Source organism: Macrosteles quadrilineatus, unplaced genomic scaffold, assembly GCF_028750875.1.
Source record: "Macrosteles quadrilineatus isolate MER2022 unplaced genomic scaffold, UCM_ALF_1.0 Scaffold_4__1_contigs__length_99947679, whole genome shotgun sequence".
In the NCBI taxonomy this organism is placed as follows: Eukaryota; Metazoa; Arthropoda; class Insecta; order Hemiptera; family Cicadellidae; genus Macrosteles; species Macrosteles quadrilineatus.
In genome coordinates, this window is record NW_026542597.1 from 93,417,166 (window position 1) to 93,433,307 (window position 16,142).

General features: G+C 32.9%; 1 protein-coding gene across 2 annotated transcripts in view; it reads left to right on the top strand.

Moving 5' to 3' along the window:
- The window catches only part of LOC128993433 (monocarboxylate transporter 2-like), a 534,836-nt gene that overhangs the window by 85,649 nt on the left and 433,045 nt on the right, over positions 1-16,142 (top strand). The window contains exon 1 of one of the 2 annotated variants that reach the window (XM_054417326.1): positions 7,258-7,306. The exons of the other annotated variant lie outside the window; for it this stretch is intronic. Within the exon in view, the coding sequence (XP_054273301.1) occupies positions 7,273-7,306 (34 nt within the window). The 5' untranslated portion in view covers positions 7,258-7,272. Of the gene's footprint in view, positions 1-7,257; positions 7,307-16,142 lie in introns of those variants that run through there. 2 annotated transcript variants of the gene reach the window in all.

Consider the following 16,142-nt stretch of genomic DNA (forward strand, 5'->3'; position numbering starts at 1 on the left):
AGTGTTGACGACTGGAAACGCTATTAACCCAAACCTACTTACTTGTGGTACGTAAACTTAAACAATTATTTTTACCTCACCTTTGCCTTGAAATTGAAACTTGCGTTAACAATTAAGTGATGTTAGAATCAATCAAGATTTTCAAGCATATTGCAATAAAAAACATTTATAGTCGTATAAACAGTGCAAATAAGCATTTACCTTTTAAAGTTCATTTCACACTGTTAAAAGCAAAGTGGTGTAATAATGTATTTTAAAATCTGGTTTTAGATGTTCACTTATGTAACCTATGATTTATAATAAATAGCAATTCATGTATACATATCTGTTGGCTTTTCAAACAGTGAATTCGTAAAATTGCATGAAAGGCGAACAAATCTGTTACGATTTATGTTTTTAACCTTACATAGTTAGGTAAAAATGCTTATTTAAAGTTTGATTAGGTTTAAAGTTTAAACTTATCAGATATTTGGACAAGTGTTACAAACCGTCTCTCCAAAAGTGCATCAGCAATATCATGTATTATGCAACAGGATCAGCCAGTCCCCGTTTTCACATACTAGATTTTAGACTTACCAGGATTACATTTTAGATTAGCTCTTCATTTTGGATATACTTTTAATACTGGTTATGTGAAATATTTATGACTGTTAAGAACCATTAATTTAGTTAGTTATGAGCTATACAAATGTAGAATTAAATTACGTTACCTTTTTATTTACGAAAGGTTTTTAAACATAGTTAATAACGAGAGATTATTATTTTGAGTAGCATGTAATGCATGCTTTCTATAAGATCGTCTTTAATAGGATCGTATCCATAGTAAAAAATCAACATTAGGTAAATGAAATTTAATCAACAATGTATTTTAAGAGGGGTGGATTTAGAGTCTTGGGCGTCAACCGATTCTTATTGTACATATAAACAATGTAAAAGTTACCATAACTGTAAAAATAGGCATAACATTAAAAAGGCTAACTCTATATGATCTAAATTTCTTTTGTACTATATCAGTGAATACATTTATTATCCAACTTTTTCCTAACTTTAGCCATAATTTTTATCCCACTTAGTGATTTTTGGATTCATTGTTATAGCAAATTCCATCATTGGCATATTTAAAAATCTGATTGTTTTATACATACAACTTTAAATAGCCTTCCCATCCTGTTGATGATCAGAAACTCTATTTCAAGATATTCTGTCCTTACGCTCTAGTTGCTAGGAAGATTGGAAGTCCGCTCTGATAGACAATGCAACTTTTTATGCCTGAAAGAATCACATTTACAGTTTAAAAATGTTTATTTATATATTCTTAATGCTTAAACTATACATTTCGTTAAGCAATGAAAGTGTGAAAAGTATATGAATAAAATGGTTACATATTTTATTAAAAAGCTGTAATATCTTTGTAATAAAATGGAAAATGTTTTACGTCAATAATGTAAATAATCCAGTAATTCAGTTAATAAAGAAACTTTAACTTTATAAATTTGTATACGCACTAAAATCATATTTAATCTTACCACAAGCTGTTAGGAACAAACCCCTAATATTCTCATTAACTTCCTTCCTAATTGGGTAGCAGGTTTGATACAAACATTGATCAAACAACATTGATATTGATACGGGAAGTAATTATTCCATTTGTAAGTCAATCTAAGATTAGAGCAAAAGACAATAATAACATTTAAATAATATTTTCAAAATAACACAGAAAAGTTTCGGTTAGTAATTCTGTTTTACTTTAGTAAGTTACGTAAAAAGAATGTTTGATTTGTTACCTGAAATTTAAACAAATGTCTGGAAGCGTTTTGCAAATGAATGTTTGGATGAGATTATTTGTTTTATTTAACAAAACGTGTAATGGTTTTTGTGCATCGTAGGGTAAATGTTACATGCGTCGTTAAACACTATATTTGACTTATATTTAATTTACTCCAAATAAACATAGCTTTTAACAAATGCTACGATAAGATAAAACATGCTTCTAAAAATATTTATATAATAAATTTTTAGGTTTTTACAACTGTGTTTACTACCTATTGGTTATTACAGGAATGAAACAATTGGAAGTAAACTGGGTATTAAAATTCTCATCTTAAGAGTTTCTACAATTGACTTGTTCATAATGCTTTAGTAGTTCAAGAAGGATTATTTTAGAGGTGAGTTAAGTGTAATGAAGTTGCCAAGATGGGGCTCTACTACTTAGAGCTTGTACGTGTCTTGCCTGTTAAGGATTGGAGGATAACACATTGTTAAACACAACCCATGCTCCGTTAATCAAGGTAGTAGTGTAGGATTGTAGGAGTAATCCACCGGAACATCAACGATTGCCAATGTGTTGGTCTTCTCAGTGTGTAATTTTAAATCGTCCATGATTAATATTGCTACATATTGTGACATAACCTTGAAATGATTTAATTTGTCACAATGCAGCTATATTTCAAGATCCAAAATATTACTTAAGATTTTTATATTTTAATCCCTTTAAGTTGTCTCTAAATTTATTATTTAGGAATTACTTAATAAATGAAAGTTTGCTTGGTACATGACTATTTTTCAAAAGGATTTTTATCTTGTATTCTGTTTTACAAGATTCACACACCAATGGTGATGCGTATATAGAAAACCGACAAGTGATTTTCTCTTTAATAGACCATGTTTAATTGCATTTATCTTATATATCAAGAAAACTTTATTTGGCTGTCGTTTTATGAGAAATATTCCTCAATGTCACGTCTTTGAACAGCTTGTTAAGGATATACATTTTATATAAGCTAACAAGCTGCTTATATTCATTGGGTTTCTGACCGCATGTAAAGTAAGCCTAATTAACTCTTGCGCAATGCAACTTAACGTTAAGTATAACAAGAGAATATTATTCATTGTCTTTTTGACAGCTTACACCTATCAACATAGTTGAAATGACTTATTAATGAAATACGTATTGCATTGAGAACGCCAAACCATAAAACTTTGAAACGAAAATAAAATGGTGACTTAATTTACCTTTTACGTTTCGGGCTTAAAATGTAATCAAAAGCCTAAAGGATAAGACTAATTGCCTTTCAAAGTTCGATACAAACTGATCAAACCTCTGATTTAATCTACAAACGATCGAGTTTCCCAAGAGAACCCTTTCCACCACTTTTTCTGTCCTATATCTTATGATAACTGCGAATACTTTACCTTCTTTCCCTTTTATTACTTTACTGTTTTAGAGCTACTGTTTACTGTTTATAAAAACAGCTGTAATCGAAGTCAAGTTACCCAGCCGCATCTGTTTAATTAATTTCAGTTTTAAGGTTGACAGTGGTGTAAAAAACATAGTTTTCCACTCCACTGATGCATGACTTCAAAAAAGTAAGTAGTTTTTACGAATTTGAATCAAATCATTGTAAGGGAGTAAAATAAACCAAACGATACGTACTATACACTATTCAATCAAAACCTGCAATGGACAAAAAAACACCTTTATATGCAATACTATGTTTGAAATAGTTTATACTGCTTTTACAGAAATGTTCCTGTAAAAGCAAAAAGATCTTTCTCTCTGAGTAAATCAAAGTTCACAATTATTAACTGAAATCCAAGTGTTCGTTGAAATCACCTGTAATAAATGTTAATAAATCGACAGTAGTTAATTAAAAAGAATTGTTGTGGAAAACGGATACATAATCCTGGAAAGCATGAAAAAAAGTTATTGAGGTGTAACTCCCTACTTTCCTATGAGGGCATTCACAAGCTCAACGAGATCAGACAAAAAAGCCTTACATATTAAATATGTTTAAACTATCATGTGCTTTGCAGTAAATACTTAGGCTAATGTATTTTTAGAAAATCGGCGTTAGTACTTTGAAAACATAATTTGACCGCAAAGATAAAATCAGTGGATGTTTACCGATGCAGTTAGGATGCAGTTATTCAATCACCACAGACGAGGTCGAGAACTAATATCCTGAGGCGTCACTTCTGCACTTCATTTCATCTCGGTTACTCGTTCGTTGATTTGAATTTGTTTTTCAACATAAACATCTCTCCTAAAACTGTTTTCATTTAGATATAACTTTCTTGTAGCACCAAGCATTCAAGCATTCATGCATTCAAGCACCCCATATATATTACTACACTACGCCACTTTTTTGGATATTAGTTTTTTGTTAGTGATACAAATTCTTGCCTCCATCATGTAGTGTAGAATCTTAAAAGATTTGTATAGAGTTAAAGTATACAAGGTGACTCCTGTAAATGTAAATACTAAATAACACTTGAAATACGTGCTTAAGTGGTAGCTAATAGAGAACTTTATACTTAATTATACGTGTCAAAAACATAGAAACGCATAAAGTCGGAATTAATAATGACACAAGTAACACTAGGTAAACGTGTTTACGTATGAGGATTTAATTCAAATGTTTAAAAATTGTCATTTTTCTTTAGAAATTTACAACAAAACTAAAAAATGCCTACAAAAACATTATTTAATTACATGTGTGTCTCTGATAGGGCCTGTTAAAGACAGATGTGGCTGGTTGAATGCGAAAATATTTTTAACATATATTATAGATGTTTACCGTCTTTTTTCGTACTATAAATGTAAAAATAATATGAGTGTTAAAAAAAAATTAGAGTTCGTATTAAATTATAACCGTATGGTGGCCTTGTTTTATTTTTAACTTTATATCATCATTTTATAAATGACGTCATGATATGATATTCCTTTGAAAGGCTAGAATGTAGTTCGTGACGAATGGATATAATGTACATGGATATCATGTGTATCGCTTATGCATGCACACAAAGTTTACCTAACTCCAGGGACCAACTGTTAATTCCATCCTGTTGGCGTTACGGCTTCCTAACTGATACGAATATGACACTTTCCGGCTCCTCTAATTTTGGTTGCAACCATTTATATCACGAATTTAAACAGAGGTCAATATTGGTCTTAACTTTGTCAATTGTTATTATTATTTTATTTAACATTATCTCACTCTACGTTTTCTTTGTAAACCGTTGCTAACATTACATGATAAACGATTTACTACTGATTATGTTCAGAGTTAACTAAATATATCTTATCTTAAACATACTATTCTAGTGCTGAGAGATATATTTTGTCGGTAATCATTAAATTATTTCAAACTTGAACCATAGTTACTGTAACTGTAACAAATTTTGCACGAATACAGCTAATACAATCCAAGTGTATGTAATGTGGTCTTTAAACATTATAGATTTGTGCAGAATGTCTTATTTGATGGAAGGAAGTAGTTTTTTTAAAGTAGATGTATCGGTATGCATGTATTCGTATTCATAATCATTGTATCACCTACTAATTAATATCTTATAGTGATTACCTAACATTAAAATACTGTTAAAAACTGATGAGGATAAATTTAGAGAAAAATGTAGAAAAACGTTTTAAATTAACACAAAAATGTCTGTGACATAACAGGAATTATCATGTGTGGTTTAGTGCCTTTATTTAATGTTTTTTGCAAGGAATACTTTATATTTTGTTTTAGCAGTATAATATCCTAGTTTAACTTGGTTAAAGTTTGTAAAGCAATATTCCCGATCAAACTTTTAACATGAAGTTCTGCGGGTAGATACCCTACAATTGCACAGTCCTAGATTAACATTTGTAGTTGATATCGGAACTAGCGCAATAGAGGCTCCAATGGCTTTAGGGATGGTCAGTACCAAGTTGAATCTTAATTTGCCTGATTTGCGTTCAATATTCGACATTCTATATACTTCCTAGAGCAATAATCATCACAGTATTTTACATCTATTGATTTACAACTTCTAAACCTTATTAACCAGAATGAACTTATAATGGAACAACTAATTGTAAAGTTGTTAAAGCTTATTTAAACAAGTCGTAGTTTGTATAGTCTCAAGGGATTTCTTTTTCAAATGGAATTGTAATATTTAACCCAAAAGTAATTAGTCAGAATGCAGGAAATAAAAATACAGTGAACAATTTAGGCTTTGATTTAGCTGGTTCACATTTTCTGTAGATCATGAAATAATAATTTGAATTCGTATATGATATAGTTATCATAAAATAATTATAAATACTTAATAGGACTTTGAAAGAAAAACTAACGTTTTGACAGGTTTTGAAAATAGTGTTGTCGTCAAACTGATTCCTTAATGATACGAGACATGTGGCTTTCATAAATATACATCATTCATATTTAACAAGGTAACCAAACAATTGACGAGCCTTCGTTAATATAAATTTAATTTCAAATCCAAAAACTGCTTACCCAGAACGAGTGCATTTGTTAGTAACCGATTCGATACCGAAGTGGTGATCAAATCCTTGATCAGTCATAGGACTATAAAGCCAAAGGTCAGACACTTAGTAATTGTTATTTCACCCTCATATTACATCCTCTAAACTTCCAATGATTCATTTGGCTTAATAACGGCAGGAACGTTGTTATTGTAAACTGTTTCCGTTTTAGTTTTCCGATTAAATTGTAACAAATAGGCACCACCAAATTAGCTAAACATACTTTATTTAACTGTGGCTGTTACTTGGTACTATATGCTTAATAAAGTTGAAAAAAAAACGTCTCTGATTATATCCTAAACAAATAGGGACGACAATAAATTACAAGGAAATACTACGTTATTATCGACTATTCACTTTACCATAACCGTATCTATTCCACTAAAACATCGACCCTAATCAGTCGTACAGGCGTCTCATCATGAGATCACTATCTCTATTGTGGACAATAGACAGAGGTGATGAGATTGCTGGGTTGCGTGCGCATCAAGAGTTGTCTCATTGAGGTAGGCGCGTCCCACACCTCAGTCAACTCAGTTACGTGCGGGCCATCGCTGGCTCTTCACTGACTCTACCCGTCAGCACTTTGTATGAACTTTTACTTTCACTTACAGATATCTGTGTTCAGAAATATTTATTGAATAAAAGTCTTCAAGTTGTTAAAATATGAATAGATAATTTTTGCGCCGAGTTCTAAAACCATGATGTTGACCCGGAGCTGCACCTGGCACGGGTCAGTGGTTCGCGAACCCAAGGTGAAATACGAGAAGCCAAAGTACCAGTGTCCAAAGTGTAGTGCGGGAAATGGCGGGAACGGTGCCAAAAGACCCGCCAAAACTACCCTCCAAAGACACTACTACCCCGAGGGAGGCTGGGGCTGGGTCGTGGTGTTGGTGTCGTTAGGGGTCCACGTGCTGTGCCATGGGCTACAGCTGTCTTGGCCTGTAGCAGTGCCAGCCACCATGGACAAGTTCCGCACTGGATACCTCGAAACAGGTAAAAGAAAAATATAAACTATTGAGGAGTGTGAAACTAAACTACACAAATCCTTGCTGTTTCGTGTTTGATAAAACTTAGTGTAAAGCGTATTATTTTATCCGAAAATTATTGTGATGTTAAAGATTTTCTTTTTATATGTTTCCGAAACATAATAAGTAAAGAACAATCTTCCTTTGTGAGGTGATTACAGAGCCTATGTGTATTAATAGGTTTCTATTGAATAACATGATAATGTCTGAGGTATATTCAGCCAAATATAATCCCTAACAGATACGAATACCTATTAAAACCCTTTGTAATATGGGATGGTATCTTTTGTTCGAAGATTATGATATTGTACCAGTATTTTCCCAGTTATTGAACTTAGATGTGTTTCTACGATTCAAAATCAATATAAAGTCGTTTTACTACCGTAGGATAATTACTAACCCTTAAATCTTCACACGCTTTTACTCGACAAGGATGGTTATTAGAGAGAACAATTCATATGTGTTTCAGGTATATAGCAGGGTGGTCAAGGATTGTTTCATGCACTATGTATGTGTATCAGTGTTATTGCAGCGAGGAGGCCAAGGATTGTTTCATGCACTATGTATGTGTATCAGTGGTATTGCAGGAGGAGGCCAAGGATTGTTTTATGCACTATGTATGTGTATCAGTGGTATTGCAGGAGGAGGCCAAGGATTGTTTCATGCACTATGTATATGTATCAGTGGTATTGCAGGAGTAGGCCAAGGATTGTTTCATGCACTATGTATGTGTATCAGTGGTATTGCAGTGAGGAGCCCAAGGATTGTTTCATGCACTATGTATGTGTATCAGTGGTATTGCAGGAGGACGCCAAGGATTGTTTTATGTACTATGTATGTTTATTAGTGACATTGCAGTGAGGAGGCCAAGGATTGTTTCATGCACTATGTATGGGTATCAATGGTATTGCAGGAGGAGGCCAAGGATTATTTCATGCACTATGTATGGGAATCAATGGTATTGCAGTGAGGAGGCCAAGGATTGTTTCATGCACTATGTATATGTATCAGTGGTATTGCAGGAGGAGGCCAAGGATTGTTTCATGCACTATGTATATGTATCAGTGGTATTGCAGGAGGAGGCCAAGGATTGTTTCACGCACTATGTATGGGTATCAATGGTATTGCAGTGAGGAGGCCAAGGATTGTTTCATGCACTATGTATGGGTTTTAATGGTATTGCAGGAGGAGGCCAAGGATTGTTTCATGCACTATGTATATCTATCAGTGGTATTGCAGGAGGAGGCCAATGATTGTTTCATGCACTATGTATGGGTATCAATGGTATTGCAGTGAGGAGGCCAAGGATTGTTTCATGTACTATGTATATGTATCAGTGGTATTGCAGGAGGAGGCCAAGGATTGTTTCACGCACTATGTATGGGTATCAATGGTATTGCAGTGAGGAGGCCAAGGATTGTTTCATGCACTATGTATGGGCTTTAATGGTATTGCAGGAGGAGGCCAAGGATTGTTTCATGCACTATGTATATGTATCAGTGGTATTGCAGGAGGAGGCCAAGGATTGTTTCACGCACTATGTATGGGTATCAATGGTATTGCAGGAGGAGGCCAAGGATTATTTTATGCACTATGTATGTGTATCAGTGGTATTGCAGTGAGGAGGCCAAGTATTGTTTCATGTACTATGTATGTTTTTAAGTGACATTGCCGTGAGGAGGCCAATGATTGTTTCATGTTCTATGTATGGGTATCAATGGTATTGCAGGAGGAGGCCAAGGATTATTTTATGCACTATGTATGTGTATCAGTGGTATTGCAGTGAGGAGGCCAAGGATTGTTTCATGTACTATGTATGTGTATCAGTAATGTAGCAGGAGGCCAAGAGCCTCCATCAGGGGTTAATTGTGTGCCGTCACTCTCGCTGGACGTTCGAGGCTATTTTTCACCTCGTGTGTTCCACCTCAATACTCGTATTTTGAAACACACTGAAACAGTTTACACGTTTGTTTCTTCCAGTGTAAAAATGTTAAACTGTAATGTTTGTAGAGCTGTTTTTTTTATATTATATTATACACCTTCATTTTGATGAGAAAAATCACATTTCCCGAAAGAAAAAAAAATGCAGAAACAGAAGGATGCAAAAATGAAAGTGCTCACAGAATAAATCATACAGCCGTTTTTAGGTAATAGGAACATTTCAGACAACAAGAAGTTATTTGTGAGAAATATCCAAGGCTTTGGAAATGTATAGTACATTTTAAAAACATTTTGTAAGGATTGGCTGAATCAAGCTTAGGACACCAGGACCATAGTCCTAGATTTATCATACCTCCCTAGTAACAACTACACCAACCCGCAAAACATCTTGAATTTCTCCATTTACTTTAGTGATGAGAACCTAAATTGTAAAAAGCAAAGAATGCCATTAAGGAAAGGAAATTCCTTCTTAAAACAGAGCTAATCGTGTAAACTTCCCTTCATCCAGACCTCCCTCGAGATAAAGTTTGGACGAAAATTGTACTTTGCCGAAGTACATTGCGGTGTTATTTGAATTTTATCAACCAAGCAACACTTATTTTCAATTGTTATGTAACAAAAATATAAATTTAAGTTTTAAATTCTTATTAAATTCAATACAATTCAAACGTGCCTAAAATTGTACTACAAACCTCACATCATTTATATTTTTTTTACTAAAAATAAATTAAAATAATACTTTTTTATCAAATTAATCGATTGTATCGTTTATTTTGTACTGTTTTTTCAATACCCCTTAAAGTTCTATCGGTTAGACGATTAACAAATTTCTTTAATGATTATTTGAATTACCGAAATACAATTTTGTTAGAATTGCACCTAACAGTTTTTCCAGGGTTAATTAATTAAATGGTCAATTAATTGACCTTTCTGGTCACATATTTTTGGTTTGTTTGTAAAAACACCTGTTTCTAAGGTGGAATTCTAGTTGCCAAGCCACAAGACTTTGGATTTGAACTCTTGTCACTATCTTATAATCCATATGCCTCTTAATTAGGTAGTTGAATCATGATCAAGGGGTTCGCCTCGATCTTTTAAAAACTGTATAAAATAATTATGTTATGACTGTTTAATAATAATGTATTCATATGTCTGGTCTCATAGGTCTGCCCTCCTGTTCTAAACGTATTCTATCTATTTTAAGTTTCACCAGTAAACGTGTGGGAAGCCTTTAACTACATAATATTTGGAAATATATATTGAAACTATGATGTTGAAGGCTCGCGATCCTTTGTCATGAAAAACTAAAGGTTTTTTTACGTATATCATTATAAATCTGAAGAAAGAACCGTTAGCAATCAAGCAGCTTAATCAGTAAATAATAAGTAAATAAATAAAATCAACATTTTCTGAAATTTAATCGGTCATGTTGTATTCTTCCGAGAAGATTTTTAAGTGCCAAAAAGGCACGCTATTGTGTGATGGACCAAAGTAATATTCCTAAACGTTTTATTTAATACATTTCACCAGCGAAGAAATCCTGGTACACTGTACATTATAATTATCTTATATTTTATCAAGATTAGTTGTCATTGTATGCACTTTTTAACTTGTTAACGCACTATTAATTAGTAAACTACCTAATTCGTTTGTAAGTACGAACATCCTTATTCGTGGTTTAACACATTTTCAAGATTTATTCCCACCTCTACTCTACAAAACAAATGGTAGGGCTGGAGTTAAGACTCCACCATTACGAGTTAATTGTTGTACCATCAACTACTTTGGATTTCCTCAGGACTATTCTTTACCACTGAACGCCTCAGTAATCTCACTTACCATTAGCACATTTGCGTTTCCCATTGTTTAAATTGCGTCTCTGACTATTAGGGCTCTTACCCGTAAAATAGAAACACTTCAAGCTGCTTTTGAATTATACCCAATGTAAAAATAGTCATATAATTCAAGTGTTTGGATAAAGTTTATTTTATTTGTGTACATTTTGTCCCCAGTTTCCCACTTTGGTACAAATAATTTTTGATCTAAGGGAAGGGGGGGGAACTAGGGGAAGCTAAGGGGGGGGGGGGAGATTCTTTGTACCTTGTTGGTCTATGGTAACATTTTAAGTAGCCTATGCCATTAATACATTAATACATGTATTTAGGCTATGTTAAGGTGGGCAGACACTAAGTTTTTGCTCCATGATGATTGTTTCAAAGCTTTAAAGTGTTCTAAGGTGCCCTCAATGAAATTCTACTGGCCAAAACAAACCTTTGCAAATTAATATGATTTACACAACTGCTTTTTTATTTGTTAAGTCTAAAGGTTTACTTAATTTTTGTAGAACTCGTCATTACAACTTTACTTAAGATTTCACAGCAAGTTATTTTTAAGCCCGGTTCAGAGACTTACGATAATCCTATAATCTCAATTATCCCTTAAGATCCGCTAATTGGTTCTTCATTTTTAATAGGGCTTAGTGGTCTTAATATTAAGCTCTTTAATGATAATTCTTTGTTTAAAAGGAGAATAAGTTTTACAATATCGTAACTCCTTAAATAAAAAATACCTATACAAATTCGATTCAAATAAAATATAACGTTTAAAATTCACTAAACAGCAAAAATTATTACAAAATTGTATGCGAATGAATATTTTTTGTTTTAAAACTATTTTTAATAGAAAATATTTTCCCCCTATTCATTATTCATATTTTAAAACTTGAACTGAGGTGTTAGTCAGTGGCTCATTCGGTAGCGTCATGAAATTCAGGCCTAAGACAGCAATGTCGTGGGTTCGGTTCATGGCACCTTTCACTACTTTGTATCACTACAATTTCACTTTTTTTTAAACTAATTTATTTAATGTTTTATTATGATCAAACCTTTACAGCATATTAAAAAAAAACTTTTCTCCTTCCAGAATATCCATTTATGATCCCACATTCGCGCTGTATTCAAACAAGTTACATAGACCGCAAAGAAGTTAAGGCTGGAGATCAGTCTCTATTCAATCCAGATTTGTATCCATTCAGAGTCTCTCTCAAAATCTAACATTCAAACTCCCAATGTAATAAAGTTTGCTTCTGAATGGTAAACTCACTATCCTTCAATACGTCATTCTTCTGTTTGATATTTATACTAATAGTAGGTACAGGCCTTTTAATTATATTAAATTGTGTATAGTAAACGATTACTTTAAATTGCTAAGATTATAATATCTTATTGCTCGTTTGTTAACTCGTTTACGCTGTGTGTATGACTTACTTTTACGAGGAAGGTTATTTTCAATAGGGTTAAATTAGTATACAATGCTTCAAACTCATTTCCCTATTTAACATATTTAGAATGTTAAAATACATTAAAATGTCAATGAATACTTTACATCGTGAAAGTTAATTAATATCTTTGTCAAAGCTATGTCCTGTTCGGCAAATAATCAGATTTACTCTTTAATTAACTGGGAAAGAGACTTGCCACTTCAAAGAATTAATTACTACCTGAATATTTTATTTACATTTTGTATCGTAATTTTATTAATCATTTATTTTTTTGATGGTTTAAAAGCACATCGGTTTTTCCTTTATATTTATATTTTACAATCCGTAATTAAAAAACATACTTTGAATTAAATGTCACCGAATGACCTTTACACTTTACATTTTTTCAGCCCTGCAGAAAAAAATGTTGGTTTTGGACTACAACATTTTGTACAGCTAAATAACCGGCTCTAGTTAGTATTCACAACAGGTCATCTCCCATTTTACACTTGCCAGACTCGTTCAAACCTTGAACTAGAAGCCACCGGACTCACAATGGTACTTGATTAATGAATTGTGTTCGTTTTTCCTGGTCTAGCAGCAACACCAAGCTGAAAGCAGCTAAAACTTGCAATTATCGCCTTCTTATTTATTAAATTTCTTGGTACCTGGTGTTCCTTATGGTTACTACCCAATATATTTTAACATTGAAATGAAAAGAAATCGAAGAATTTTTATAATTTCAATTTACTGTTTCGATGTAAAGTAAGTTAAATTAAATAAAATTTAAGGGTTTACGTCAAAAATTACTTACTATACTCCACAGAACCGTGCCCAGATTTTAATCGATATCGGATACTTTCTATTTAAAATGTTGTTTTTAATGTTCAATTGACATACACTTGTGAGGTAGAAATAGTAGGCCTAATATAAAAATATTACTGTTTCTTCACAGAACTTGAAGAGGCGACTCTTTAGAAATCTCTGCCAGGAGGCGAAAACGTCAGAACACCATTTAAGTAATTTGAAACCGTTTTATCTCAAACTCCGCGATATTGTTATCAAATTGTTTCCGTGAAAGCCTTATAATTTGTTCAACTTAATTTTTACTGAAGAAACTGTTTACTATGACTGTTTGTGATAATAGTTATATTTTTAATTATTTGTTTCTTTTGCGATACAAGAGCAACTAATAGCTTTGAGAAAATGTTTGAGAACTGTACCAGTTTTACGAACAAGGAAGTTTATTATGTTTTTGAACGTAATTGCTTTTGTTACTCGTAGGCTTGAGCGTTTTCAATTTTGATCATACGCGCCTATTGTGGGGCCAGATTAAACCTTTGTAGCGTATAAAGCTGTCAACAGCAATGTATGCTGTTATACAGTCACAGTCAGGCCTTACTGCGTCAGTCACAACTGGAATCTCTTCGTCACCTTTAATTTTTGTCTACTATGAATGAAAGTGAGTGGGAACGAATGTTTTAAACTTCGCTACAGAGCATTGTACGGTTATAATAAATACACCAAAGCGGGTGTTTACCTAATTAAATTCACTAGAACCCAACTGCATCATGTCCCGTGCATATCCCCAATATTATTATTATTTTTTTTTTTTTATGAGGTTGGCGGCCTCTTTTACCTTGCATTTGCCCGTCCACATAGACTAAGCGCCCGTGCATGGATCGTTAACAGCAAAGCAAGGAGTGAGCCGGTACAGTACAAAGGTGAACTGTACTGATAAAATGTTATCGGCAGTGACCAGGATCCGAACCCACGACATCGCTGCCTCGGGCCCGAAGTCCGCGGCGCTACCGACTGAGCCACCGACTCACTATACCATAGACCTACCATTTTTGTGTTTGTTTTTACTCCGTGTAGGTACGTGTGTGCAAGAAATTTAATTATTCAGTGTTTTCAACCTTTGAATGATTGAACCTGTCCTCTATTAAACTTGAAAACAATTAGTAGTAGGTCCAGTCGTAGAAGTTAGTGGGGTTGGTAGTAGTACAAAGTTTGTGAAAGCTATTCGCCAAACAGCACGATGTAAAAAACTGCACTAGTTATTATGTATTAAAGACCGATTTGGAGGCTAAAGTCCAAGTAATGAATACAACTTATATGAAAATATTATGAAAATGTAATTTCTCCTTACTTTTGTTAATCGCTGTATACACAGTATACACACTACACAGTTCTGTTATCAACAAAGACCCGCCTATTCTATTCAATACCTTCATGTAAATGTCACAACCATTACGATCGAATGATTAATTACGAAATGTTGTTGATAGTTACATCAAACATTTAAACTTCGTCAATACCTACTGAACTCATTATGTTTCACCACACGAGTAATTTCTTTGTTTAAACAAAGCTGAATGATTATAAATTTTACAAGCACCATTGAGCTTTATATAATTTAACTTTATATAAACTTATAAGCTCAGTCGATAGGTTGATTACTGCATGTGTCCATCGTTCCTACGAAAGAAGAATTTAAATTTATCCAAATGTGAATCTAGTTGGCAGAAGCTTTAATGCTGCTCTAATTGCTTGAAAAAACCCATATGTTCTCATGATCAACAATATGGTACTTTCCAAAAGATTGAGCAAGTTTATTGAATTCAGATATGGGCTAACATATAGTTTGTCATGTAAAGCTGTACAAGATAAGACAGTCGTATGAGTCCGTTTTAGGTTATCTTTTATTTGTCTGATTAATTTGGATCATATAATGACGATGTCGCAGGATACTAAAATGTAAGCTACAGAGTATTATCCATCCATAATTTTATTGAAACTCACATTTGAAGGAAACTATTAAACATATATCTCTATGAATATATTTTTAGGTGGGTTGAGAGGTTTTTGCTGTAACAGTTAAAACACGTTAAAGGATTTACCGTAGGACCAAACTGTATAAAATACAGACCTCAACCTGAAGACTTAATTGTCTGGTCCACTCCTCTCTTCTCAATCTCCCAGGCACTATATTTTACCTTAATTGTGAACTTTCCAGACTCACAATATTTAAGCTTTAAAAGTAACCAATACTGGAGTAAAAGATTGTCCAGTTTTATAAGCTATTGTCATAAGATAACATTTGGTAGCTGATTATAGTTCTTATAAAATAATTACGAATGTAATAAATATAATAGGCCAACCAATTTACAAATTTACGATTAGGTTAACTCAACTAACTAATAATTATTTATTAAAACTAATAATATTTTAACCTTTTTACAATATTAATAGTAAAGTTGTTTTAAATGTTTGCTGTGTGTCCCCGAACTCTCTACAAGGTATTCAAGGTATCATTCCTATACTAAAGACAATTTAAAATATCACGTAAAAGATTTCCAAAATAAAAGGTTACCTGCTCTGTCCCATTTTATTTTTTCCAAAACAATTTTTTACCGTTTGGTTTAATGTATTTAGTTATAATATAGCATCAGTTTGATTTTTAATAAAATAAATAAAATGAAATAAAAGCTACCTAGGCAAACAAAGCTACTAAAGTTATGTTTTATTTATAAACATTTCATGAACATCTAACAGTACTAAATAAAAAAAATCTGATCATTAAATAAGGGAGAAAACTCAT